At 34.7% G+C, this 25,059-nt stretch overlaps 1 protein-coding gene across 1 annotated transcript in view; it reads right to left on the bottom strand.

Moving 5' to 3' along the window:
- The window catches only part of DDX4 (DEAD-box helicase 4), a 71,149-nt gene that overhangs the window by 8,848 nt on the left and 37,242 nt on the right, over positions 1-25,059 (bottom strand). Inside the window, exons 7-17 of the mRNA XM_040262547.1 lie at positions 23,146-23,247; positions 22,130-22,210; positions 20,768-20,815; positions 17,582-17,629; positions 17,430-17,477; positions 16,733-16,875; positions 15,950-16,102; positions 13,702-13,856; positions 11,015-11,144; positions 9,455-9,621; positions 5,050-5,195 (exon numbers count right to left, since the gene is read on the bottom strand). Coding sequence (XP_040118481.1) covers positions 5,050-5,195; positions 9,455-9,621; positions 11,015-11,144; positions 13,702-13,856; positions 15,950-16,102; positions 16,733-16,875; positions 17,430-17,477; positions 17,582-17,629; positions 20,768-20,815; positions 22,130-22,210; positions 23,146-23,247 — 1,221 coding nt within the window. The remainder of the gene's footprint in view (positions 1-5,049; positions 5,196-9,454; positions 9,622-11,014; positions 11,145-13,701; positions 13,857-15,949; positions 16,103-16,732; positions 16,876-17,429; positions 17,478-17,581; positions 17,630-20,767; positions 20,816-22,129; positions 22,211-23,145; positions 23,248-25,059) is intronic.

The raw sequence follows: 25,059 nt of genomic DNA, 5'->3' as shown, positions 1-25,059 counted from the left end.
TACCTGACCTAGGGATCAAACCCACATCTCCTGTGTATCCTACATTGAAGGTATCCTGTGTACCACTGAGCCACCAGGAAAGCCACCCCCCCAACAAAAAAAAGGATGAAATGTGTTAAAATTTTAACAAATTCAATCAATTTGCATGGAACTATTTCCTGACTTGCTGTTTAATGCCTTTACTTACAATATGAAAGGTTCTTCTTTCTCTTCCTTATAATCAGCCTATATAGCAGAGAATCTTTTGACTTTATTATGTCTTTGGTTGTTTAAAGAGAAAAAGACCTTTATGAAAGAGCTAGTGTCTTTATAACCACATTACCGTCTACTCATTTTTAAATGCTTTGTCACTTCAATTAAATTACTATCTAAGAAGTAAGTAATCTTACACTAGTAAAATGTTCAACTCTCCTCTGACAACTTTTGATTTTGTTTTTTTAATATCAGACTATAAATTTAGACCTAACAGAAATGGAAGATACTAAGAAGAGGTGGCAAGAATACACAGAAGAACTGTACAAAAAAGATCTTCACAACCCAGATAATCACGATAGTGTGATCACTCACGTAGAGCCAGACATCCTGGAATGTGAAGTCAAGTGGGCCTTAGGGAAACATTACTACGAACAAAGCTAGTGGAGGTGATGGAACTCCAGTTGAGCTGTTTCAAATCCTGAAAGGTGATGCTGTGAAAGTGCTGCACTCAATATGCCAGCAAATTTGGAAAACTCAGCAGTAGCTACAGGACTGGAAAAGGTCAGTTTTCATTCCAATCCCAAAGAAAGGCAATGCCAAAGAATGCTCAAACTACCACACAATTGCACTCATCTCACACGCTAGTCAAGTAATGCTCAAAATTCTCCAAGACAGGCTGCAGCAGTACAGGAACCGTGAACTTCCAGATGTTCAAGCTGGTTTTAGAAAAGGCAGAGAAACCAGAGATCAAATTGCCAACATCCTCTGCATCATCGAAAAAGCAAGAGAGTTCCAGAAAAACATCTATTTCTGCTTTATTGACTATGCCAAAGCCTTTGACCGTGTGGATCAAAATAAACTGTGGAAAATTCTGAAAGACATGGGAATACCAGACCACCTGACCTGCCTCTTGAAAAACCTATATGCAGGTCAGGAAGCAACAGTTAGAACTGGACATGGAATAACAGACTGGTTCCAAATAGGAAAAGCAGTACATCAAGGCTGTATATTGTCACCCTGCTTATTTAACTTATATGCAGAGTACATCATGAGAAATGCTGGGCTAGAGGAAGCACAAGCTGGAATCAAGACTGCCAGGAGAAATATCAATAACCTCAGATATGCAGATGACACCACCCTTATGGCAGAAAGTGAAGAGGAACTAAAAAGCCTCTTGATGAAAGTTGAGTGTGAAAAAGTTGGCTTAAAGCTCAACATTCAGAAAACGAAGATCATGGCAGCTGGTCCCATCATTTCATGGCAAATAGATGGGGAAACAGTGGAAGCAGTGGCTGACTTTACTTTTCTGGGCTCCAAAATCACTGCAGATGGTGACTGCAGCCATGAAATTAAAAGATGGTTACTCCTTGGAAGGAAAATTATGACCAACATAGATAGCATATTAAAAAGCAGAGACATATCTTTGTCAACAAAGGTCTGTCTAGTCAAGGCTATGGTTTTTCCAGTGGTTATGTATGGATGTGAGAGTTAGACTATAAAGAAAGCTGAGCACCAAAGAATTGATGCTTTTGAACTGTGGTGTTGGAGAAGACTCTTGAGAGTCCCTGGGACTGCAAGGAGATCCAATCAGTCCTTCCTAAAGGAGATCAGTCCTGGGTGTTCACTGGAAGGAGTGATGTTGAAGCTGAAACTCCAATACTTTTGCCACCTGATGTGAAGAGCTGACTCACTGGAAAAGTCAGATTTTCCTGACTTTTCCTGATGCTGGGAAAGATTAAGGGCAGGAGGAGAAGGGGAAGACAGAGGATGAGATGCCTGGATGGCATCACCAACTCAATGGACATGGGTTTGGGTAGAATACGGAAGTTGGTAAGGGAGACCTGGTGTGCTGCGGCTCATGGGGTCACAAAGAGTAGGACACGACTGAACAACTAAACGGAACTGATAAATTTAGAAGGAAAAATCCACCTAAACTACTTCTGGGATTTCTCAAAGAAATCAGGGAAAAGACAGGCTTTTTATTTCACCATATAAAATAAAAGAGAGGCTAAAAATAATTAAGCTTGTATAGCATCTTATTACTTTTAGGAGTTGTGTGGTAAGAACTGTTTTATCAGAAGACATTAAGCTTTCCCTAGGTTGAAATGCATAGGTAAAATGTTATTCATACATTTCAAAACTGTTTATACTTTATGAGAAGTCCCTAGAATTATGTAAATTCTCTTGCTGTTCATAATATTTTTTTTAAACTTCAGGAGAAACACTGACAAAGACACTTATGAAACAACTCTAAACAGGTTTTCTGTATATTTCAGAGGCTTGGAGGTACACTGCTCCATACAACCAAATTTGTTTGTAGACTTATTCTTATTTTCAGCCTTCGTCAGATCTTCTGTATTTAACAATGATCACTAATAACTTAACCACAATCATTCTCTGTCCACTACAGACAGTTTCTGTTTTGTTTTGATGCTTGTCCAAAGACTTTCTATAAACCAGAGAATTTCTATCATCAGTGAAGAAGAACAGACTCCAAGTCTTGTGGGAAAGGACTGTTTCAGGCACTTCAAACTATTAATACCTCAAGGTAAAAGGCTGTAAACTGACATTCTGACAACTTGCAAAGATCACTGGACTGAGGATAATTTCTAAAACTGTTTATAGTCCAAAAGCAGATGGAATCTGCTGACAGATTCAATGAAACAAGAACCAATTACATTAAAAATCTGGGGAAATTTAGAAGAGAGGAATTCACTTAAATTTCTAGGTACTGTAAATGGTATATGAAAAGTATCTTAGACTTAGTTTCCTATTCTTCAGAGACCTTTACAACTTCAATCTCAGATTTCTTATGAAAACTATCTAGAAGTTAACTTTGTGACTTTCATAGTTGTTCAATACTGTACGGCTCTAGATTTGTGAAACAAACTTGAGAGGCCTTTGTTATGAAACAGTCTTGCTGCACCTATGAAAATAGGCCAAACATAATGAGACCAGCCTTTCTTTGATCAAGAGTAATCTGAGATTATTGTGACTATGTGGGAATACAGGTTGTCCGAAAAAACTGTTGAAGACTCTGAAATGAGCAAAGCTGATACTGACTAGCATACCCTTCAAGGTTGTCTGTACCTTTTACTACCTTTGTTTTATACCTCTACTGCAACTGAGAGCAGTGAAAATGATTATCGTTAAAAATACAAATGAAAATCTTCCCTCAAATGTAATAGATTATTACACTTTGTGGACACTGATCAATTTTGCATCTATTTATAAATTCATCTTAGTCTTCCTGATATCCTACACATAAATGCGTTCTTTGAATTCTCCTCTGAACTGGCTATAACATCTTACTAGTTTCCTTTGTAATTAATGAGCTCAATAAAATCTTTTACAGCTATTCATTTAAAATTATGAAAAAGGCAGTTGGTATACCACTATGAAATAATGAAACCTTTACATTTTAAAAGCAGAAGAGGAAAGCTACCAGATTTAAGTTAATGATTAGAAAAAGAGAACAATTTATATGAACAAAAATATGTAAAATATGATATACAGCATAACATTTCTATGCAAAGTAAAAAGAAACCAAGAATAATAAATTATGAACTACAAAACATTTAACCTTTCAAATAATACAGAAGTATACCAACAGTGCTTACATGCTGATCTCAAAGGTTTCCCAAAGAGAAACCAGCACTTTTTAAACACTATCTTCAGCAGAATTATTCTCAAACTTCATTCCATAAATTCATATATAAAAAGTCTTAAGATAATTATACTAGAAATTTGCTCTAACTTCAGCAAAACCATGTATTACTTATCTCCTGTTGCATTTGGAACTTCAATTTATACTGGGCAAGTTATTTGAAATCTCTGTATTTCAGTGCCCTCAACTTTAAAATGAGGGTAACAAACCCCACTCTCAGAGGTTGTTTTGAGAATTAAATGAGTGAACACATGTAAAATAATCAGAATAGTATATGGCCCACAACAATTACTATTTTTATTTTGCATGCAACAGTACATGCTATGAAACATATCATGAAGTAAAACTAATAACATTTTTCAAACTCAAGATTAATATTTGGTTTTTAAAAGTTTTTTTTATATAAAACTCAGAAAAAACTGAAGACTAGAAGCCTTTCAAAAGCATTTCTAAATCAACTTCTTCTTATTGTTGGAAATTAGACAGCTTCTTGCCTTTTTATTCCCCATTCCTAACACTGACTTCAAACTGAAACAGGCACTTAAAATGGAGGATGAGGAGAAAGGATCCATATGATACATTTAGCCTGTGAGGCGACAAAAAATATTAAAATGGCCATATTATAAAATTTTATTTCTAGGAATAAACTAAAGCTATCTCAATCAAACAAAGAAATACAACTTTCCACAAAAACTGGCTTTTTTGAAGGGAGGGATAGAGCTTCTCATTAACATTGTAAGGAATAGAATTAGACCTTTAAAGTCCCTTCTAGCTCCAAAATTCTTTGAATATATGAATACAGGAAGCCTTAGAGAGCAAAAACTAGGAATCAGAAATACAACAAAGATCTTACTTTTAGTGGAGTAAATGGAGCTTGATGTAAAAATATGTTACTAATCCTTTCTATTTTCTAAAACAGGAACATATATATTTTTGCTGGAATAGTTTTTGGTCAAGCATTGTTAAAGTCTCAAACTCTTCCTATTTTTTTTTAACATTTATGGAGGAGAAAGGACTATACTGCTATATAATTTACCAGAAAAATCAAATCATAAGAAAAAGAACTTTAGAGGAAGAAGAAACAGTGAAAACTTACTTAACTCATGCCAAATAATGCTTAAAGTCATTTCTAAAAGTAATTTTAAAAAAAATCAAAATCATGACAAAAGATAATCAACATAAGATACCTATGTTTCGTAGAATTTCAACAAGTTTTTCTCTTTTTGAGTACTGGCCAACTTGAAGAATGGTCTGCTGAACATCTCTACATGCTCCACCCACTTGTCCAACAGCAACAAACAAATAATTCGACTTTAAAAACTCCCCAGCCAACCTTGAAAGACAAAAGAGTATTCCTTAACTTATTCTCTTCCATTAATACTAATAATATTCACTGAATTCCTGCAAGTGTTACTTCAACATTTATAAGCCAGATTATAACAGTCATAATAAGAGATGGTAGATATTACATCATCCAAGTATCACTTTCAAATATCATTGTAAAATGTTAGCATTTTGCAAAACACTTATTATGAATGAAAAAGTCTGTGTCAAATGATGGGTAATTTCAAGTGGAGCCCTGACCACACGAAACTATATAAATGTGTATACAACAAAAGTATGCTAAACTATCAGACTACAACAAGCAGGAATTTTTAAATTAAAGATTAAAATGCAAACCTACAGCAAAAATTCTGTTCTTCATTCAATGCCTTCATATATGTTATTTATAAGAGTTGTTTCCTGAAAATATGAGCTGTTAAATTAGTATATTCTAAATGAACTATAATATTCTGAGCAAACCAGATCTTAAGTCAATGCTTTTCACATCATGACAAACATAGAAAATGATAGTATCTGTAGGGCATAACTGGTGAAAAAAATGAGACCAGGTGAACAGACTAGGGGCTAGGCCACACCAAGCTGCAGATGGTCTCCCCAAGGTTTGAGGGTATCAGCATCCGGACACTCACACAACTCACAGACAACATATAATGAAGAAGCCCTGCTTTAGATCACAGAAACATGAGGTGGGGAGAAGGGGAATTGCCAATTACAGCGAAAGTTTGGGAGGAAAAAAGAGGAGGTCATGGAGCAGTCCTCCTCTCTCCTACATAGCAATCTCTTACTTTCTAGTCATTTCCTAGCATATCAAGAAAATAGTTCAAACTCCGCATATCTAGAATCTTAATAAATTACTGCTTCTTTTTCTTCATCTGCTCTCTTATCATAAAAGAAAAACTTCTTGTTCATACATTACTTCTAGAGTAAAGAACCCTTTCATCCAGGCACAAACCTTGACATTATCTAAAATTCTTAATTATCAATCATCCTTTACACTCATTAAAATATACATTGAGTGCCTCATGTGAGGCATATGTGGTATAAGGTACTGTGTGTATAAAGATGAATATGATGATCTCTGCCTGTGTTCCTCATATCAAACTGCATAAATATAGCTATATAAAAGCAATTACTATAATTTAAAAATATTTTATTGGTTTAATATTTACATATTTTAATTATTTAATGCTTTACTATAGTAAGCTAGTGCTACAATATTTAACACCGATTGAACCTTACTATATTACAAGAAAACTGAAAAGTGTTTTAAATAGGTTCTTTCACAAGATAGAGGGTTCCTTTATAAGACTGGCAGGAAATGGATGAAATGATGTCTATTAAGAGTCTTCAAGTTTAAACCTTGATCTAAGGAAGCAGCAAGCAAGAACATGAAATAGTGATGACTAAGGAAAAGCACTCTATGCAGAAGGAAAGAAGAAATAAGGATAAATAATGAAGAGGAACAGAATTTGGCTTGCGTAGCCAATAGAAAATACTCTAAATAAGCCAGAAAAACATCATTACAAGGAATAAAGTGGCAAATGAGGCAAAAATTGTCATGTAGAAAAGCATTTAAAAGTTGGTTAGTCTGTGGAAATGAAAAGACATGGGAGAATTTATTTTAAATACATGGTGATAAAGATCAGACTTAGTTTTGCAATTTTAACAGCCCAAAAGTCAAACTATAGACATATTAGAAAGCTACTATCAATGAGCAGAGGGGAACTGAAAAGGACCTAAAATAATGGTAAACAGAGAAGAAACTAACAAATTTGCAATATTTTAGAGATAACTGCCAAGTTGAATACTTTTGAATGGCGAAGTTAAAGGAATATGAGGGAGGAATCAACATGCTTTGGTTTCAAAAGACCTTGATGCCAACAAGGAAAACTGGAAAGAAAAAAAGAGGGAGTTGAAGATGAGGTCCAATTTTGTACCTGATGAACATGAGTTACTCGTAATTCATCTAAGACGAAAAATAACCCTGAAGAGTTAAATCTAAAAGTCTGAAGCTGAGGAGAAGGATTAAGCATACAAGTAATAATCAGGCTGTTTGTTTTTTGATATTAGCTTATACAAGTTAACACATTAACTTACACAAGTTCTTCATGTATTTTGAATATTAACCCCTCATTGAACATACTGTTTACAAATATCTTCTCCCAATCAGTATACTGTTTTTGGGTTTCTTCATGATCTCTTTCATAGTGTTAAGATGAACAACCCAATTTTTTTAAATGGGCAGAGGTCCTGAATAGACATTTTCCCAAAGAAGACATACAGATGGCCAATAGGCATATGAAAAGATGCTCAATAACACTAATCATCAGGGAAAGGCAAATCAAAACTACTATGAGATATCACTGCACACCTGTCAGAATGGCTATTATCAAAAAGACAAGAAATAACAAGGGCTGGCAAGATGTGGAGAAAAGAGAATCCACATGCACTGATGGTGGGAGTGTAAACTGGTACAGCCACTACAGAAAACAGAATGGGCATTTTTCTAAAAATTCAAAATAAAACTACCATAGGAAGCAATTCCACTATTGAGTAAATATCTGAAGAAAATGAAATCACTAAAATGAAAAGATACATGTATCCTAATGTTCATAGCAGCATTATTTACAATAGACAAGATATAAAAACAACCTAAGTTTCCATCAACAGATGAATGGATAAAGAAGATGTGGTATGTACACACACACACACACACACACACACACACACACACACAATGGAATATTACTCAGCCATAGAAAATAATGAAATTTTGCCATCTTCAATAACATGGATGAATCTGGAGGTAATTATATTTAGTAAAAGAAGTCAGAAAAAAGCAAATAGTGTACATTTTCACTTATAAGTGGAATCTAAAAAATAAAACAAAGGAACAAATATAACAAAACAAACAGACTCAGATATTGAGAATAAACCAATGGTCACCAAAAGGGAGGGGGCCAGGAGAGTAGTAAAAGAGGTAAAGAGGACTGAGTTACAAACTACTAGGTATAAAATAAGTAAGTTACAAAGACAGAATGTACAGCATAAGGAACATACTTAACATTTTATAACTTTGTATGGAATATATTCTATAAAATATTAAATTACTAAGTTGTACACTTGAAACTAATATAATATTGTAAGTCAACTATACTTCAATCAAAAAATTACAGGTAATAAGTTTGGGAGAACATACAGGTAGAAATGCAAGCCAAGGATATGGATGCTACAATGGTTTGCAGAATATGCAGAATGCGAAAAATGGACTTCAGATGGAATAATAGGCAATTTGTAACATTTAAAAGCAGACAGTAAAGCAATCATTTAGTAGGAACCAAAGATCTTTATGGAGTATATGGGTCTGGGAACCAAGGGATCCAAACTAGAGTGGCCCATTTACCATCATTCCCAGTGACCCACATGGGAAATTGTGCTTACTGCACCTACTACAAGTATTGGAGGTCTTGGTTTCCAAAGGGGCTTCCCTGGTGGTTCAGAGGATAAAGCGTCTGCCTGCAATGCATGAGACCCGGGTTCGATTCTTGGGTCAGGAAGATCCCGTGGAGAAGGAAATGGCTACCCACTCTAGTAACCCTGCCTGGAAAATCCGATGGACGGAGAAACCTGGTAGGCTACAGTCCATGGGGTCGCAGAGAGTCAGACACGACTGAGCAACTTCACTTAACAGTTCCACCAGAGAAAACAGGAGTTTTACTGAACTGTATAAGTACTTCAGGTTCCCTGTTGCCCAGGGATTAGCAGGCAGAAAGAAGAGTCACCATTCTAGCAGGAATATGTCATGCTAACCTCAGAACTCACAGACCACACAGTGTATTTATGATACTCAAATATCTGTCAACAATTAGCACATAAATTTCCTAACACAAGTGCAATTCCCCCAAGCTCTGTAATTTGGGGTCAAAGAGGGGGCACCACCATAAAAATAATTTCATTTAGTAAGCACTTATTAAATCCTAGCTAGGTGCTACGTGCTCTCATTTTTTTCTCCCTCACACAACCACCTACACTCTCATAAAATGTGATACTAATGCAAAGCCAGGAATTAAGGTAAGAAACAAGGAAAAATACAGTAAACTTTTTAGAAATACTTTTACTTTTAAACTATGTTATAATCCTAAATTTTTTTTAAAAGTAAATCTCTCAAGAATAAGATATTCACATTGGCTCTCCTGCTGTAAAAGCATTTTAGTACATAGCAGCTACTTCTGAGAAGAAAAAGTTTACCTTTGAATTTCTTCTGGAAAAGTGGCACTGAACATAAGGGTCTGACGCTGTTCCTTTGACGGCATTCCTGGGCAGGAAATTAACTTTTTCATCTCTGGTCCAAAACCCATATCCAGCATGCGATCAGCTTCATCCAAAACTAAGTATTTGACTTGTCTGAGACCAATCTTTTAAGATATTTTCAAGGGTTAGAGCAAAGAATGCATACTAGTTAGTATAGTAGTTGATATATTAAATGAAAATATTCTCATCAAGCCTAACTATTAATATATTTTCTAAGATGAAGATTAGAAATCAATGCATACAATGATGAGACCACTGTTATGGTTAAGTAATAGTACTAATGTTCATTTCAGTTCTCAATTTTGTCTTATGTTATAAAACATTTCATAAAACTGAAAGAAATTAAAACATTTAGATCAGTATTACACAATAGACCTTTCTGTAATTACTTAAAAATTCTATATCTTCACTATTAGCCAGTAGCCATATGCAGCTTTTAAGCACTTGAAATGTAGTTAGCGTGCCTTGAAAAATGAATTTTTAATTTTATATCAGTTAAAATGTAAATATCCACATGTAGCTAGTGACTACTGTATTGGACAGCACATATCTAGACTGCATTATCTGATAAAGTCAGGCTATTCAATGTAAGAAATAAAATTTCTTAATAGCATGACATTATCAAATGGCCTATAACTGACAAATTTATTTTTAACTCCTTTAAACCCTTAATAAATCCCTGATTCTCTAATCACTCAGGAACAACTGGGAAACTTTTCTTACCTATCATGAATACTTAGTGCTAAAAACAGAAGCACATATTTGCAAAAAGAAAACAAGTGATTTTGTTACTCCATGGAAGATGGGAAACAAGGTGGGAAATCAAGGTGAATTTCTCTGGATATTCTTAATAAGTAAAGAAAAATTCCTTTCTGCAGAAAGAGCATATTTTTAATAATCCCTTTAGAGAACAGTCTTAAAAAAGCAAAGCAAGGTCATGAAAGTGAACTGAAAATACTGATACAGAGATGTAATGATGTGGTATATGAATACTGAAAATAAATAGCCCTAAAATCTCTCTCCAAAGAGAGAAACTTAATAATCCTGGATAATATCACTCTCACACTTAAAACAGGAGACAAAATTACTGATGCCACAAAGGTTTTCTTCCAGGGAAAAAAAAAAAAAGATTTCCTCAAGACATATATGAGACTAGAAAAAATTATTGATTTCATTTTTCTCCCAGTGTAGTCGGTCTAGGATATGGATTCTGGAATCAGATCCAGATTCTAACCCTATCACTTACTAGAGCTAATTTAGAGATTAGAATAAATTACATAATCTCACTAAAAGTTTGTTTCCCAAGTATAAAATGAAAAATACTATTTACCTATTTGTATTAAGATTTATATAAGAAAGCATTCAAGGAATCAAATGGGAGCCTAATATACAAATGGTGCTGTAATGAACATACATGTCTTTACACAAGTTTCTCTCTTTCCCAAACAAAACAATTACTAGTCAATCTCACAACTTTGTTATCCCTCTAGAGCCTACCTTTTCTTTGCCTATGATATCCATCAGTCTCCCAGGAGTAGCACATAATATATTACAGCCTTGTACTATTTGTCGAATTGAATGCCCCAACTGGGTTCCCCCATATGTGACAACTGCTCTTACACAAGTCCTATTGACAATAAAAATAAGTGTCATTTTCTAGTTGCTTGAAAATTAGTCATTTGTTTTTAATGAGATATAAAATGAAATCCATAAAGAAAGAGCTAATATATTCAACATTCTTTTACAATTCATCCCAGAAAGTTGAAAAGCTGCAGGAAAAAAATACTTGCAACCTGTCTTGATAGAGCTCTTCAAAAACAATGATAAACACAACCGACACCCACACAACGGGCCAATAACATGAACAAATGTTCATTAAAAATACAAATGGTTTTTAAACACTTTAAGTTCAATATTACTTTTAAAAGCAAAAAAGCAAAACAAATGAAGTCTAACAAAATTTTCCCTCAAGTGTGATAATGCCATGTTAGCCAGTGTAGGGAAATTGGCACTCTGGGGGATAAACTGATACAATTCCTTTCACAATTTTAGTCTCTATTAAAATTTTAAAACTTATTTTTCTCAATAAATTCACATATAGGATTTTCCCTTCAGGTATGTCCCCACAAATGGGTAAAGATGACTGTGTAATATATTCACTGCTAACATGATTTTTAGTATCAAAAGACTGAAAACTATCTAGCTGTCTAACAATAAAAAACAGAATTATAGGCCTTCCTTACAAAAGAACTGAGCATCTATAAAGAGGAGTACAGTTCTATGGTAAGTGTTAGCTCCAACATATACCATTTTTTTTAAAAAAAGGGTGGCAACCAAGCTTAGTATGCTAAGATTTGTTGAGAGGAGAATTAAAGTGTGTACATATGCACCAGCTCTTTCTATACTATTTCACATAAAACTGGTAATAGTGTGTAAACTTTGAAGAGGAGGATTAAAGATAATTAGATACTTCTCAGTTTTTTGCCACAAAAATGTTCCAACAAATATCCACATACTAATACACATTTTGTGCATACATATTATTTGAAATATCATTATTTTTTTTAAAACTTTTATCTTTTACTTGATTTAAAAGCTCGAAGAGCAACACAGTATAAACACTGAAATAAACACTGGTATAAGCAATGTACATCTACTTCTTACAAAAGATCTGTCAAGCTTGACATTAAAAAAATTTTAATTTTTCTCCTCTAATTTCAAATAAACTGATTTATACAAAATAAAAGGTGAAGGTTCTAGATAGAAAGCTCTAAAGAACTGTATAGAAAAACACTAATATACCAACAGATAAATGGGTAGACAGCAAATGAATAATTCACAGGGAAAATGTACAAAGCATTCAAAAAGTAGTGCAACCTCTCAATAACCAAATAAATGGAAACATGAAGATGGTTGTAGTGATTTAAAAATACATACACAAAATCTTCAATATGCCTTCCTTCCTAAATATAGATCCTAACTCCCTTCCTCCAAAGATGTGTGCAAGGCTGGCTTCATAGGTATATAGCCTGTGCAGTCATACAGAGTCCTATGCTTAAAAAAGACCTGAGCCTGGTTTAATATTCTATTTGCTGCTTTAAAATTCATCATAATTTTTAAACAAAGGACCTTGTATTTTCATTTTGGGCTAGTTCTCGCAAATTATATAGCCAGTCCTGAGTACGAGCTAGACTTAGTGACCTGCTTAGTAATGAACAGAATATAGCAAAAGTGACTGCAACTGTCTTACAAAAGTCACAGAAACCTCCTCCTTGCTCTTTCTCACTGACCTTTCAATCTAAGTGAAGCTGGCTGTCATTTCCTAGAGACAACCATTCTTACAGAGAAATCCAACAAAGCCAGATGACTGTAATTCTAAATGACATCTTGTCTGCAACCTCATGATATGCCAAGTCAGAAACACCCAGCTAAAGTGTTCCTCAATTCCTAACCCTCGGAAACTGTAAGATAATAATATGTATTGTTTTGAGCAACTAGGTTTTAAGGTAAGCAGCAACAGATAACTAATATAATACCAAATAGTGGCAAAGTGTATAGTGAAGTTGAAGTTAACATTTTCAAATACTGCTAGCAGAATGCAAACTTTAAAATAACTTCATATTCTTTAACATTAAATCTATAAAAATCTACTCTAACAAAATACTTAAAAGTAGAAAAAGTTTATAAACAAGTTGTTCATTAAAGCAAGAACTGCTTTTATTTATAGTAGCCCCAAATTAGAAACAACTTAAATCTCCCAAATAGAGAAATAAAATACAAACACATGGACAATCTTACAGTCATTAAAAATTAGGTCCGATTGCTAAATAAGCAGTTATCCATTTTACGAAGTTATGTGTTAAGGAAACATTAACACATAGAAAATTATAATAGAAAATTATTAGGAACACCATAAACTCATTTTTAAACATATACTTAAAAACTACCAGAAAACACATGAATATTACACTGTCTTATTGTTCTACTTCTATCATCATCTAATTTTTAATAAGCATTTTAAAAAATAGATTCTATAAACAAGATTATGAAAAAGTTAACTTCAGTCAAGTAACACCAAATTAAATTATATGACTGCATTCTTATTCATGTACTGAGTTTTTCCCAAAATAAATACAATAATTCTCTAAAGAAAGACTTGTGAGTGGCATTCCAGATGTACTTACCCAAAAGAAAATTTTCTGGCTTCCAAATAGATTTGATTGATCAACTCTCGAGTTGGTGCTACAATAATACACTCTGGTTCCTGAAGTTCTTTAAAACGACTGGCAGTTATTCCATCACGCATCATATGAGCCAAAATTGGCAAGAGAAAAGCTGCCTAGAAGTTAAATTGCATAACTTACAAATTTATAGGGCATCATCCTTTTCCCTATGGGAACCTATTCCTCGTCTTTATATGCTTTAGCTTCTTTCATCTTTTTGATAAATTTAAAATGACAAAGGGAAATTTTTATTTCAATGAGTTTCTAACATTTTGGTCGTCATGCTCATATTATACAATATAAAATGTTTGATAAAGTTAATCTATCTTATGAAACTATCTTTTGTGCTTTAAAAAAAAAAACACAACCAAAGATTCTAAATAAACAAACATTAACTTATTTTGAGAGGTTAACGAGGAATGTAGCATTTATTCTAAATGATTCCTTTTGAGGTAGAAATAAAATCAGAATGCATGACAAAAGCGGTCCACAAAGCAGAGCAAAAACTGGGAAAGCATTCATTTGGATTACTAAACTTATCATCCTTGTAAAAGTTACATATGGAAAGAGTAACTTTGTGCTACAGTTTTCTTATTAAATAAGACACTAAAATCTACCACCAAATCCACATTTAAGTCACACATTAGCTGCTATACTGTACAGCTTATTTTCACTTATTTTCCTTTCAGCTCTACTATGGAGGATTTTTAAGACTAATATATAGTATGAGGCAAGACTATGATCCTGGAAATGACAGTCTTTAATGCTCATCTTATGGAACCCTATTTAATTCACAAATCTCACAGTTTAGTCCTAAGACCAGCTTGGTCCCATCAGAGTTCTTTTAGAATTAGCATAACCAGAGGTCACTTCATACTAAGGACCAGGTACTGTACATAGGGAGAAGGCGATGGCACCCCACTCCAGTACTCTTGCCTGGAAAATCCCATGGACAGAGGAGCCTGGTGGGCTGTAGTTCATGGGGTCGCAAAGAGTCGAACTGAGGGACTTCACTTTCACTTTTCACTTTCATGCAATGGAGAAGGAAATGGCAACCCACTCCAGTGTTCTTGCCTGGAGAACCCCAGGGACGGAGGAGCCTGGTGGGCTGCCATCTATGGGGTCGCACAGAGTCGGACACGACTGAAGCGACTTAGCACTGTACATAGACAACAACAGTACATACAGCTATTTCTCATTCTCTTGACTCCAAAACTGTATCAGCTATCACACTGTTATTGTTAGTCACTAAGTTGTGTCCAACTCTTTTTGACCCCATGGACTACAGTACATCAGGCTCCTTTAACTATCTCCCGGAGTTTGCTCAAACTTATGTCCATTGAGTTGGTGATGCCATCCAACCATCTCATCCTCTGTCGCCCCCTTCTCCTCCTGCCTTAATCTTTCCCAGCATCAGGGTCTTTTCCAATGAGGTGGCTCTTTGCATCAGGTAGCCGAAGTATTGGCGCATCAGCATCAGTCCTTCCAGTGAATATTCACGGCAAATTTCTTTTAGGATTGATTGCTTTGATCTCTGTGCTGTCCAAAGCACTCTCAAGAGCCTCCTCCAGCACCACAGTTTGAAAGCATCAATTCTTTGGCTTTCAGCCTTCTTTAAGGCTCTCACATCCATACATGACTATTGGAAAAACCTTACCTTTGACTGTAAGGACCTTTGTAAGCAAAGTGGTAAATTTCTGCTTTTTAATATGCTGTCTAGGTTTGTCACCGCTTTTCTTCCAAGGAGGAAGTATCTTTTAATTTCGTGGCTGCAGTCACCATCCACAGTGATTTTGGAGCCCAAGAAAATAAAATCTGTCACTGTTTCCACTTTTTGTTTCCCATCTATTTGCCATGAAGTGACAGGGAAAACTTTACATTACATAAATTATTTTTTCCCTTGTTCTTATAATCAAAGGTCTTATAACCTTTGGTGCTTTGACTCTCAGTTGTTTTGTTTTAAATATTATGTCCCACAGAAGGAGCTGAATATACTTAGAGATTAAACATCTATGAACTGCAAAACATTACTCTAGAAATAGTTAAAAATTCTTTGTTCAAAAGTACACAAACTTCAATAAAACCAGAAATCAGAGGCAAAAACATGAGTATTTATGACAGTTCACTAAAATCATCTACTTAGGAAGAACCAAAGATCAAAAGTGACAGTTTGAATACTGGGCAAAATATATGTAGGGAAGTGACTTACAGTCTTTCCAGAGCCTGTCTGAGCACAAGCCATCAAATCTCGTCCTCCTTGTACAATAGGAATACTGTATTTTTGCACAGGAGTAAGCTTAGTATAACCAGCTTTAGCAATGTTGTTATTCAGTGTCTGACAAAGATTAGCTTCTTCAAAAGTCTAAAAAAAACAGGGGGCAGTGGTTAAATTCCACTAGTCATTCCATACACTAGTCATTCCATAAACATACTCCATTTGAATTAGTTTCAAGTTGTTAATTCTACTTTATGTAATACATATGCCCCCATTCAAAAGTAATATCTAGAACCTGTATGTGATTACTTGATAGAATTAAGGAATATTACATATAGAAAATGGCTCTAAAAACTTGTTCAGCCCCCTTAAAACCTGTGAGATACAAATAACTCTGATCAATAAAAATGGTTCATTATCAACAGGGGACTCTGGGATCCCCCATTCCTTAGAAAAATCACTCCCCTAAGATGCACTTTCTCACATACGTAGAAAGCAGAAATACTGAATCTTTATGAAAAGTATCCTTTTTAATAAATTTAAATCAAGTTTCCATCCTAGTTTGAGGAGGTGGGGAGGAAATATAGTACCCTCCCTTTCAACACAGCAATTAATTCTAATGTAGATGTTAGATATGATTCTAAATTTCCAACCTAAGACATTAAATACTAAAGATGAAATTTTTGTATTCTTTAATATCAACTTAAAGAAATGTATCAATTTTTTAAAAAACAAAGTTTGCCTCACAGTCATTACAGAAACAATTATTGCACTGACCAGAATTGCTGGTGGTGGATCATGTCCAGATACTTCTACAAGAATAGTATCATATTTGTCAAAGTTTATGCCTGTCTGATAATGTGCAAAGATGGAGTCCTCATCTTCAGGTGGAGGAGGTGGTATGTAGGTCACTTTTGGTCCTTAGAATTTAAAAGAAAATTTACATTATAAGGACTAGAATAAAAACAAGAGGGAAAACAGACAAAAACCAACAAACTCAAATTTAAAACAACATGCAAATTCCTGGGCTTCCCTGGTGGCTCACTGGAAAAGAATCCACCTGCCAAATCAGGAAACACAAGTTCACTCCCTGCCACAGGAAAATCTCACATGCCACAGAGCAACTAAGCCCATGCGCAGCCTGTGCTCTAGAGCCCAGGAGCTGCAACTACTGAGCCTACGTATCACAACTACTGAAGCCCGTGCACCTTAGAGCCCATGCTCTGCAGCAAGAAAAGCCACCACAATGAGAAGACCGCAACTAGAGAGCCCTCACTCTCCGCAACTAGAGAAAAGTCTATGTAGCAACGAAGACCCAGAACAGCCAAAAGTAAATAAATAAAATTACAAAAAAGTTCCCAATGTTTACCATTAAAGTTTTTACTTCAAACTTTTAAAGTTATCTCTTTAAATATTCTGCATTCGTATTAAAATGTAATATACATTTCTGTGGATCACACAAAAATTAATATACCTTGAGTGTCACCACTTTCTCCTCCTTCAGCTTCTGACTTCCAAGAATCTTAAAAGGAATCAAGCCAAAAAAAGACAAACGTTTTTTAAAAATTGAGGGGTAAAACAATACTCACTATAAAAATCAAATACCTTATCTAAAGTAAAACTTACTCTTTCCAGAGCCTGTAATTACTTCTTCATTTAAACCTTTGTAACCACCTATTAAAGAAATACACAGTGACAGTCAGTCAATATACAAGACTATGTCTATCTTTATTTTTGTTGCTTGTCTTCAAAGAGAAAAAGTTCTAAACATGGATGGTCCTCTCAAACAAATAATACTTGAGACAAGTTAAATAGAATCCTGAATATTTTAAGTTCCCTTAGCATTTAAAATGCTGACTTTATGCAGGTTACAATGTTATATATTAGTATCTTCTTGTTTAAGCTGTTATGTCTCTTTCCTATTCCTATATTCCTCATTAAAGGAATATATTTTCTAACAGGAACTAAAAGACCATCTCTGTTGAAATGTCCCCCCTATAACCTATAGGTTCTATGATTTGCTAGGACTCAGAATACAGTCATAACTATGGCTGTGACTTACTACACAGAAAAGATATGGAGCAAAATGAGCAAAGGAAAAAAGGGTATGGAGAAAAGCCCAGAGAAGACCAAGTGCAAGATTTCAAGAGTCACTCCCACTGGTGTCAAGTTGTGACAACATGCTGAAAATGTTTACCAGAGTAATCAATTAGAGATTCAATATCCAGGAGGGGCTGATAAAGCAGGCAGGAACCTTCTGCCTGGCATGTACCAAATTTCCCAACTCCCAGAAGAAAAGTGGGTATTCATTATAAACCACATTGTTTTATAAATCATTTAGGTACAGTGGACCACTCACACTGGTTAAGGGTGTTGAAACCCCTCCCAAAATCCAAGTTCCCAGAAGTCAGAGAAGGGTCTTGTAAGAAGGACTTTCCAAGAAGAGCAGTCAGGCCTATCATGTTAACTCTTTTCCACACACTACCTTTCTGGTTTCTAGACAAGGAGTCATTGATTGTGCCACTTTCAGGTAGTATCACAAAAATAATAAGGACTGCATTAGATTTGAAAGGCTGCTGCTGCTGCTGCTAAGTCACTTCAGTCATGTCCGACTCTGTGCGACCCCATAGGTGGCAGCCCACCAGGCTCCCCCATCCCTGGGATTCTCCAGGGAAGAACACGAGTGGGCTGCCATTTCCTTCTCCAGTGCATGAAAGTGAAAAGTGAAAGTGAAGTCGCTCAGTCGCGTCCGACTCTTCGCAACCCCATGGACTGCAGCCTACCAGGCTCCTCTGTCCATGGGATTTTCCAGGCAAGGGTACTTATATAGCATTTTTATACGTGCACTCTCTAATTTTCTTGTCCTGTATGTCCACAGGTCTTCAAACCCCTTTTCAAATAAGATCTAAGAATTTGTATAAAATATGGTTTAGCCATTAATAATCTTTTTCTATAATGAAGAAACCAAGAACTTGAAGGAGTGAAGCAGGGAAAAGTGGTTCAAGGGAGTTGCCACTCTGAATGCTCTCAGACTAATAACAATCTCAGAATTTTTCAGAGATATTAAACAAGCTTTATTGTTTTACCAGTCTGGAAAATATTTTAACTTTTATATGAAATTTAAGCATTTTTAACTCTGAGATTTTTTTAGTAATAAAAAATTATCTATACTGAATTTTATTTATCCCCTACACCAAGCTAATTATCTAATAAGAAAGATCATTTTATTTTTTTATAATAATTTCAATTATTTTATTTATATATCAAGAAAATGTCAAAAATTACCTAATGAATATGCAATCAACTTCACTTGAGTAAACAAATATTCATCAAACAATTATACTTAGTTAATTGCATTTCTTTAAACCTTTAAACTGCATTTGTAAATTTAATACATTCCGTTTTAAACACTTTAAATGCTTGACCTTATAAGCAAAACCTTTCCAAGCTTTCAGTTCTCTTAAATATTGCAACAATTTTATAAGTCAAAGTCAACCACAAATTTTTGTTTGAAAACTGTATGGTTATGTCTCAGATTCTGTAAAATGCTAAATTCTCTAAAACTGCAAACAGAAGTTTTTAAAAATGCATTACCTAAATTGACATAATATTCAATTTATTTAAATAAAACCACTCATTTTAAAACAATGAGAATTATTTAAGCATTTCTAAAGGTGTAGAATAAATTATGTGAGGCATTATGTTACAATTCTGGTTCAGAGGCAGATGTTCGTAGAGAAAGTTGAAGTTGTTAAGGCCTTGGAATTGTAGCAGGGAGAGTAAAGATATATCACGGATGGTGAAAGTAAGACCATGTAAAATGTCTTACAATCAGAATTTTTCTTTGATTTAAAAGGAAAGGAGTAAACAGAAGCATATGAAAACCCTGGCTCCTCCAAGATCATAGGGCAGTTGATTTTTCTGTATTAATCTGTAAATGTCAAAACAATTTTAAAAATGAACAGTTACTTGTGTTTGTAATAGAACTTTCTCTGAAATGTTCTAGATGGTGACGGTATATAGGAGATCAGGAGTCCAAAACAGAGTGCATTCACAGACTTTTTGCAAAACGTTAAACATTTTTCAACAGAAAGAAAATGAAACAAATCCTCTGAGAAAACGATACACTTTAGAGTGTTATTATGTTGCTAATGAGATCAAGGTGTTTCTCAAGTCTCTATCAACTATACCAAAATGTTTCATATACTGAATCAAGGTGATTGGGAAATAATGGCTATAAATTTACTGAGCTATATTTAAATATTCATGTTTTCTTTTCATAGTAAGAAAAATTATTTTAATATAAGATTCTGTAAACATAGATTATATCTCAGTCTTTAACATTTACATGGTAACTCCCATTTTATGGTTATATTACTTATTAAGCAGTTATTTATTGATGACTTTTAGGTGATTTTCAGTTTTCACTTATCATAAATGAAACTTCAGTGAACATCCTTTTACATGTATTGAGCATATATACCTATAGTATATAATGGAATTGTTGGATTAAAGAGTAGTAGTAAACAACTGGCTTTCCCTGGAGAAGGAAATGGAAACCCACTCCAGTATTCTTGCCTGGAAAATCCCATGGACAGACGAGCCTGGTGGGCTATAGTCCACAGGGTTGCAAGAGTCAGACACAAACACAGCAACTAAACAACAAAAGTAAACAACTTCTCCAAACTGGCCGTGCAAATGTATATTCCTCGAAGTGTGTATAAAAGCAGCAACAGTTACCTTTAACTTCAAAAATTAAACTTGGATTACAGTCATTTTAACCACTAACAGGTAAACCAAATAAGAACTCACCTCGTCCACTTCCACTACCACTCCTGCTTTGGAAAGTGTCACCATTATCTGTAAGGCATTGTTTTAAGAATATTTAGAGAAAACACAGCTCCTCTTCAAGCACATAAAACATATAGCTATTTCTTTTCAAATACTGAGTAATTTCTCAGGATTCCTAGACCCTTAACCCACCCATCTCCTAATACTATATTTAACTAAAACCTTTTTCTCATTTGAACATTTTGTTTAAACACTTCATTTTTTTAGGGCAATTTCACGTTCACAGAAACATTAAGGGGAAAATACAGAGACTTCCCAGATATTTCCAGTCCTCACACCTGCATATTCCCGACCTCCCCACAATCAACACTCCCCACAAGAGAGGTATTTTGTTACAAGAGGTATTTGTTGATAAACCTATACTGGCACAACATAACCACCCAAAGTCCATGGTTTACATTACAGCTCACTCATGGTACTATACAGTGTTTTTTATGTTTGCAAAAATGTATCAAGGCATGTCTCCATCATTATAGTATCATACAAAGTAACTTCACTACCCTAAAAATTCTCAATGCTTTGTCTGTTCATCTCTTCCCTGAATCCCTAGCAACCACTCATTTTTTTCCACCCCTCTTCTTCTAGTTTTGCCTTTTCTAGAATGTCATACAGAGCTGGAATCATACAGTATATGGGCTTTTCAGATTGGCTTCTTTCACTCAGTAGCACATATTTAGAGCTTCCCCTGTGGCTCAGCAGTAAAGAATCTGCCTGCAATGCAGGAGTCACAGGATATGCAGGTTCAATCCCTGGTTCGGCAAGATTCCCTGGAGGAGGGCATGGCAACCCACTACAGTATTCCTGCCTAGAGAATCCCATGGACAGAGGAGCCTGGTGAGCTATAGTCCATGGGTTTGCAAAGAATCTGACACAACTGAAGTGACTTAGCATGCACACAGTATGCATTTTAGGCTCCTCCATGTCTTTTCAGGCTTGATAGCTCATTTCTTTTTAATACCACAGTTGATTTAACTACTGTTAAACATTTTCATCAACAGAATGTTTTTTTTTTCACTTTCTCCTCAAATCCCCTCAGAATCCTTTCTTTGAAAACAAAGGAAACTTCATTTTCCTTCTTCTAACTAAAAGTATAATTTATATCTAATAATAATTAACTGGTAGATAAGGAAGAAGGAATAATTCAGAGTACAAATTTTATGAGGGAGGGAAAACTGTCTACATTCTTTTTCCCTACAAATCTAAAAAAGCAGCGACAATCATAAGCCAATCTAATATACTTAAAAATATATATTAGGTTCAATAATCCTAAAGCTAAAAGCAAATGTAAATGACTAATATTCAGTAATAAATTTTATTTCTCACCTGCACCACTTAATGCTGATCTTCTAGAACCAAAAATGCCACCAGAGCGCTGGGTCCCCTCATCTTGTTCATAATTGCTATCTAGATTTCCAGATAAAAAATTTAGATTATGTTACTTTTTAAAACTTTTAAATCATGCAGTAAACAGAAAAAAATCAATTTATGGTACCAGAAGTTAAAAAGATGCAAGATAAAATAATTTAAATTTAACAGGAATCATAGTGTTTTTGAAGTATCACACAGAAGGATTTTTCCATAAATTATTTCCTTCAATTATAAATTACTTTCTCAAAATTTTATTAAAATTATCTTATAAAAGTAGTCAGAGCTAATACTACACCAAAATATGATATAGGCAAATTAAATTACCTTTGAAAAACAGCACTGTTACTGTCCCTCAAAATTTCACATTACATAATCTTACTGCTTATTCTCCAGAATTTCATCGCTTGGTACCCACTGTACTCAAATCAAACTTTATCGGTCTTAAACAGCAACCCACTGGATCTCTTCACTTTTTAAAAAGTGACAGTTCACTAATCTGCTACACATCTATTAAATCATTAAATCTTTTACGTTTTTAGTTTTACTATTCTGTTCTCCTCAGAGAGACATGCATTCCAAAAGTGACTTCAGGAGACAATATCTTAGCACCAAGGAAAGACGACTGGAAAAATTTAGGTAGAAAGCCACACTGGTATAAGAAGGTATAATGGGAGGCTGAGTCATGAGAATGCCACTTATTTGTAAGGTCAGCCATTTTATCAAAGCTCTGAAATGCTTCACGGCATGTAATATTAAAGAACTGCATCACACAAACTGTTAGAAAGATTCACATATTCTCATTTAATCTATAAGGAATTACATGTGTCTATTTTTACATAGCATAAGTGATTATATACCAGCCACTATACTAAACCATTCCCATATAGTCATAACAATCTTATATGTGATAGGTGTTATTTTTAATCATTTCTTTAATAAATGAAGCACAATATTCACAATCCACTACTAACTTGGACTTCCTAAACCAAATCCTCCACGGCAACCTCGGAAACTACCTCTTCCACCTCTTCTGGACGATCCTGAAGCTTCTGAATCATTTCCGTCTTGATAACCTATAATATTAAAACACAAACACAAAAACGACACAAAAACCAACAAAGCAATCTTGGGGACATGGTGGCCAAGTTAATTTAAGCCTTGCATAATTCAATGACTTTAATATTTTAAGCCATCAACAGATAGTTACTAAAAAGAAATGCTGTATTTGACCTATAAATGATCAACTTTACCAGTAAATAGACAAAAGCTATGTTTAAAAAAAAAAAAAAATCCACTATTTGCTTTGCGAACAAAACCTAAAAGTGACTAGAAAGAAAAAGTGACACCTATAAACACTGTGGTGTTGGAGAAGACTCTTCAGAGTCCCTTGGACTGCAAGGAGATCAAACCAGTGAATCCTAAAGCAAATAATTCCTGACTATTCATTGGAAGGACTGATGCTGAAGCTGTAACTCCAATACTTTGGCCACCTGATGTGAAGAACTGACTCGGAAAAGACCCTGATGCTGGGAAAGATTGAAGGTGGGAGGAGAAGGGAACGACAGAGGATGAGATGGTTGGATGGCATCACCAACTCAAGGGACATGAGTTTGAACAAGCTATGGGTGTTGGTGATGGACAGGGAAGCCTGGTGTGCTGCAGTCCACAGGGTCGCAGAGAGCCTGAGTGACTGAAATGAACTGAATGTCCTGAAAATATCAATTAATTCTTAACTGTTCTAATATGTCATTTAGGACCTCTGTTGCCTTACTGATTTTCTGTCTGGAAGATTTGTGTATACAAATGACCAAGATACACATGGAGAGCTGCTCAACATCACAGTCATCAGGAAATGCAAATCAAAATCACAATGATACAAGGATATGTTGTGCAATACAGAGGATACAGCCAACGTTTCATAAAAACTATAAATGGAGTATAACCTTTAAAAGGTATGAATCACTATGTTTTGATACTTTTAATTTACAAAATATTATACATCAACTATATGTCAATTATAAAAAATGATAATGAGATACCACTTTATATCCATTAGAATGACTACAGTCAAAAAGACAAACACTAACAAGTGTCACCAAAAGAAATGTACTTGAATGTTCAGAGCAGCAGTTTCAGAACAGTCCAAAACTGTACAAAATCCAAGTACCCATCATTAGCAGAACAGGAGAACAAAAGAACACTATATAGCAATAATGATCTTCAACTGCAACCAACAATAAGACAATCTCACAATTACATTAAGAGGAAGCTAGACACAAAAATACACTATGTGATTCCATTTATATTAAGTACAAAATTTTTAAAAATTTATGCTGCTAGAAGTCGGAATAGAGATTAACTGGAAGGGCAGTGCTAATGACTAAAAATGAGCATGAAAGGGGTTTTTGAGGATCTAGTAATTTCTACTCCTGATCTGCATGCTTGGGAAAACAGAGAACCCAGGTGTTTTCAGTTACTGAAAAATCACTGAGCTGTATACATTCATGACATATGCACCTACCGGTTCCTGTATGACATCATACTTCAACATAAACTTAGATACAGTTCTATTTATTTACACACTGAGTGACCACCGTGTCACACACAAATTTTCTACCTTCAAATGTATACATCTAAAGAAAATAACAATCAGGGACACCCTACTAGACAACCTACACTAGTCAATAAACCAGGATCAAGCACAAAGAGCTGCAACTGGCTTTTCACTGCTTCACTTAAATATGAATTAATATGATTTAAAGAAAACTGAATAGTAAGAAAGATAATCACTGTTCTGCAGAAAACCAAAAAAATTAAGTAAGAGCTATGTTTTAGGAACATTAGTGTCAAAACTGCTTGTTAAAGGGGGAAGGAAAGCAATGTTG

The sequence above is a fragment of the Oryx dammah genome, unplaced genomic scaffold, assembly GCF_014754425.2.
Source record: "Oryx dammah isolate SB20612 unplaced genomic scaffold, SCBI_Odam_1.1 HiC_scaffold_20, whole genome shotgun sequence".
Classification (NCBI taxonomy): domain Eukaryota; kingdom Metazoa; phylum Chordata; class Mammalia; order Artiodactyla; family Bovidae; genus Oryx; species Oryx dammah.
This window is presented reverse-complemented; position numbering and strand designations above follow the sequence as displayed.